Genomic DNA, 3,693 nt, shown 5'->3' with positions numbered 1-3,693 from the left:
TGAAATTCGGGAATGGCGACTCGCCCCAAGATCGACGCCTCAGGCGTTGGTGCTCGTGGCTTGTCTCGTGAGCTGATTCCATCGCAGCAGAGTCCGTCGATTACACACACAGTGGCCTTGTATACCGATCGGATCGGCATGTGATTTCGCTGGTTCACCGCATGTCGTGCATCGGAGGGGCTCGTGATGGAAGTCCCTCCCCTGTGCCGACGCGTCGACCATGTCGACGGGATGGAATGCCAACGGATACACTACTTGACGATGGAGACATGGCGGCGAGGTCGGCATCGCCGCCAACGTGAGGCCATCGCTGTAATGGTGTGGGCCATGCGATACCCACACAACCTGATCAAATAAATCCATCGTTACGCCCACTTGGATGGAGAAGGGCAGCCAGCGCCGTCGGCAAGTGAGCAGTTCATCGCACGACACTGCTGCTACGAACGAACCTTCTTGAATGCGAATGCTTGGTGGCTCAGGTCCGTTGGGGACAGAGAGGTGGCGACTAATTCATTCTTGGATGTGCGTCCCGGCATGGTCGACTGGAAGGATCCGTGTGGTGGCCCCTGCATGCGTCATTTGCCTTCAGGCAGGAGACACCGGTGCTGATGAAGTCCACTACAACAGCCGCTGGCTTTGATGGCCGGCCAAGTGGCACATGCTTGAACCTGGTGCTTCCCGCTTGACCGACCGGCGGTTGTATGGACCAGCGATGGATGCGCACCCACCGCAGCAAGCGAATGGGAAAGCTTGCCGACGCGTTGTCGCGAATGCCACGCTGCAGCTGCCACCGACCAGGATCTCCCTCGCTTCAACTCGAATGATGGATTTGCTGCCTCCACGATGCCAAAGGTGATCTTCCCTGCTGTGTTGTGCTTTTGGTGTGCGCCAGGGGACAGTCGCCATCGCGGCGGCTGGCAAGGCATGTCACCACGGAGGCACTCGACATTTGAAAGGGACCAATGTATCCGAGAGGGATCCGTGCGCACGCGACCACACACCCAGACAATTACCCATGTATGTGTATCAGTTCGGTGTCCTGGCCCGATTTCAATCCATTGACGTCTGTTACAGAGTCAAGGATGAGCCGGGCTCGTCTGCGGCGTCGATCTTGGGGCGAGTCGCCATTCCCGAATTTCACCCACGATGGTCCGAGTCGTCGTGTCCGTCAGCGCCGTAGCTGCGATGGTCGCCGGTGGGTCGATCACGGACCTCCCCGAGTCCGTGACCAAGCTCATGGACTTGACCGCGAACCCGTGCGAAGACTTTTACCAGTACGCGTGCGGCGCGTGGTACAAGGACGCCGTGATTCCGCCGGACCGAACCAACATCGACACGTCGTTCACCAAGATCTCGATGCGGAACGAAGCCATCTTGACCAAGATCTTGACCGACAACAAGCCCAAGCTCGCCGAGTTTTACAACTCGTGCTTGGACACAGCGACGTTGTCGTCGCTGGGGCTGACGCCGCTCGCGGACGCGTTCAAGGCCATCCGCGCCGCCAACTCGACGCTGGACCTGCTCGTCGTCGCGGGCCAGTTGGTCAAGAACGGGATCCCGGCCTTCGTCGACATCAACGCGAGCGGCGACGACAACGACTCGACCAAGAACGCGCTGTTTGGGTTCCAGACCCCGCTGACCCTGTCCCGGTCGTACTACACGAACCCGACCAAGTGGGCGACGGTCGAAGCCGACTACAAGGTGTACATTGCGTCCATCTTGCAGCTCGCGGGGTACATGGCGGAGCAGGCCGCGGCGGCCGTCCCCGTGATCGTCCGGTTCGAGCAGTCGCTGGCGGGGGTCGCTCTGACCACGCTCCAAGAAATGGAGGCCGCGGTGTCGCCGTACACGGCGTTCTCGTTCTTCGACCTCGACCAAAAGTACCCGCTGGTGGTCGGGTCGTGGCTCAAGGGCAACGGGTTTAACGTGCGCGACCAGTGCGGCGGCGCGAACGACTGGGTCGGTTTCTACGACCTGTCGTACATTGACAAGACGGAAGCGCTGCTCAAGGCCACGTCGGTGGACACCCTCCGCACGATGATCGAGTACAAGGTGCTGCACGCGTCGGCGACGCACCTGACGCCCGAGTTCCGCACGGCCAACTGGAAGTTGTTTGGGAAAAAGCTCGCGGGCCAGACGGTCGAGCCAACGCGTGAAAAGTTTTGCGCCGCCCAGATCGACGCGTCGGTGGGCGAGCTCCTCGGCAAGTACTACATGGACGTGGTGTGGTCGGCCGACACGGCCAAGACCGCAGACAACCTCGTCAAAGCATTGGAGGCGTCGTTTTCGACGGGCATCGCGACCGCCGACTGGCTCGACGACTCGACTCGCACGAACGCGCAGACCAAGTTGTCCAAGTTTGTGCACTTGTTGGGTGGTCCAGAGAAGCCGCAGTTGTTTCCGAACGTGACGTTCGACGCCAAGTCGTTTTTGGCGAACCGGTGGAAGGCGAGCCAGGTCACGATCGAGACCAACTTGAACCTGAACGGCCAGCCCGTCGACAAGCGCCAGTTTGGCATGACTCCGCAGACCGTGAATGCGTACTACAGCCCGACCGTCAACCAGATCGTGTTCCCGGCCGGCATTCTGCAGAGCCCGTTCTTTGACGGGTCGTTCGACGCGGCGCAAAACTTTGGCGCGATCGGGATGGTCATCGGCCACGAAATCACGCACGGGTTTGACAACAGCGGCCGCAACTTTGACGGCGACGGCAACTTGAGCCCGTGGTGGTCCAACGCGACGAGCGCCGCGTTCAACAAGAAGGCGCAGTGCATCGTGGACCAGTACTCCAAGTTTGTCGTCAAGAGCGAGGTCACGGGGGCCGTCTTGGGCAACGTGAATGGGAAGCTCACGCTGGGCGAGACGATTGCCGACAACGGCGGGCTCAAGACGAGCTTCCGTGCGTACCACGAGTACTTGAAGTCGTTTCCGTCGCAGTACACGACCGAGACAGGGGACAAGCTCTTCTTTTTGTCGTTTGCCCAAGGCTGGTGCTCCAAAAACTCGGACGCGCGCCTGACGGCGGTGCTCGCGGACCCCCATCCCCCCGGCCGCTTCCGCGTCGCGGGCGCACTCCAGAACAATGCCGACTTTGCCCGCGTGTTTCAGTGCCCGACCGAGTCGTACTACAACCCGTCCGCCAAGTGTCTGTTGTGGGAGTAGACTCTAGGTCCCGTCGTTTGAGTGTGAACGATCCTTTTGTCCCGTTGCGATGCCGTGTTGGCGGCGGCGGCGGGGGCGCTGTTGTGCTGTCTGTGGCGTTGGAGTGGACGCGCGCCCCCTTCTCTCGCGTGTGACGCACGGCGAAAACACTCCATGAGCATCCAAGAAAATGTCTAGTTATCGAGTCACGAGGTCGTGTCGAGTGACGCAATGCGTGGCCAGATAACGTCGTCGGACATGCCCATGCTTCGAGTCGAATCCATTGCGGGCAATGTGCAAAAGAAGGACGTGGCCCACCTCTCTTGGCGGAGAACTTAGGTGACGACGCTGCCAGCCACACACGGGGTGTATGACAGGACACGGGGGAAGCACCCGCCGCCATGACGAGCCCTTGTCGTGGAGAGGAAGGGCCATCATGCATGTCAGATCGCGGCTCTGGCCGAGTTGTCACAGGAGATATGGCGATCCCGACGAGGGCAGCCGATTTTTCCTGCCAAGACGCCAAAGGTGTAACACCTTGACTGGGTCGCG

The 3,693-nt window shown here is 60.5% G+C and overlaps 1 protein-coding gene across 1 annotated transcript; it reads left to right on the top strand.

The window, feature by feature from the left end:
* The first annotated feature begins 1,094 nt into the window (after positions 1-1,094).
* H310_11413 (hypothetical protein) lies at positions 1,095-3,207 on the top strand. Its single transcript, XM_008878096.1, has one exon. It carries the CDS (start codon positions 1,147-1,149, stop codon positions 3,160-3,162), a length of 2,016 nt encoding a protein of 671 aa, XP_008876318.1. The 5' UTR covers positions 1,095-1,146; the 3' UTR covers positions 3,163-3,207.
* Positions 3,208-3,693: the final 486 nt, after the last annotated feature.

The sequence above is a fragment of the Aphanomyces invadans genome, assembly GCF_000520115.1.
Source record: "Aphanomyces invadans strain NJM9701 unplaced genomic scaffold supercont1.31, whole genome shotgun sequence".
Lineage (NCBI taxonomy): Eukaryota > Oomycota > Saprolegniomycetes > Saprolegniales > Verrucalvaceae > Aphanomyces > Aphanomyces invadans.
This window is presented reverse-complemented; position numbering and strand designations above follow the sequence as displayed.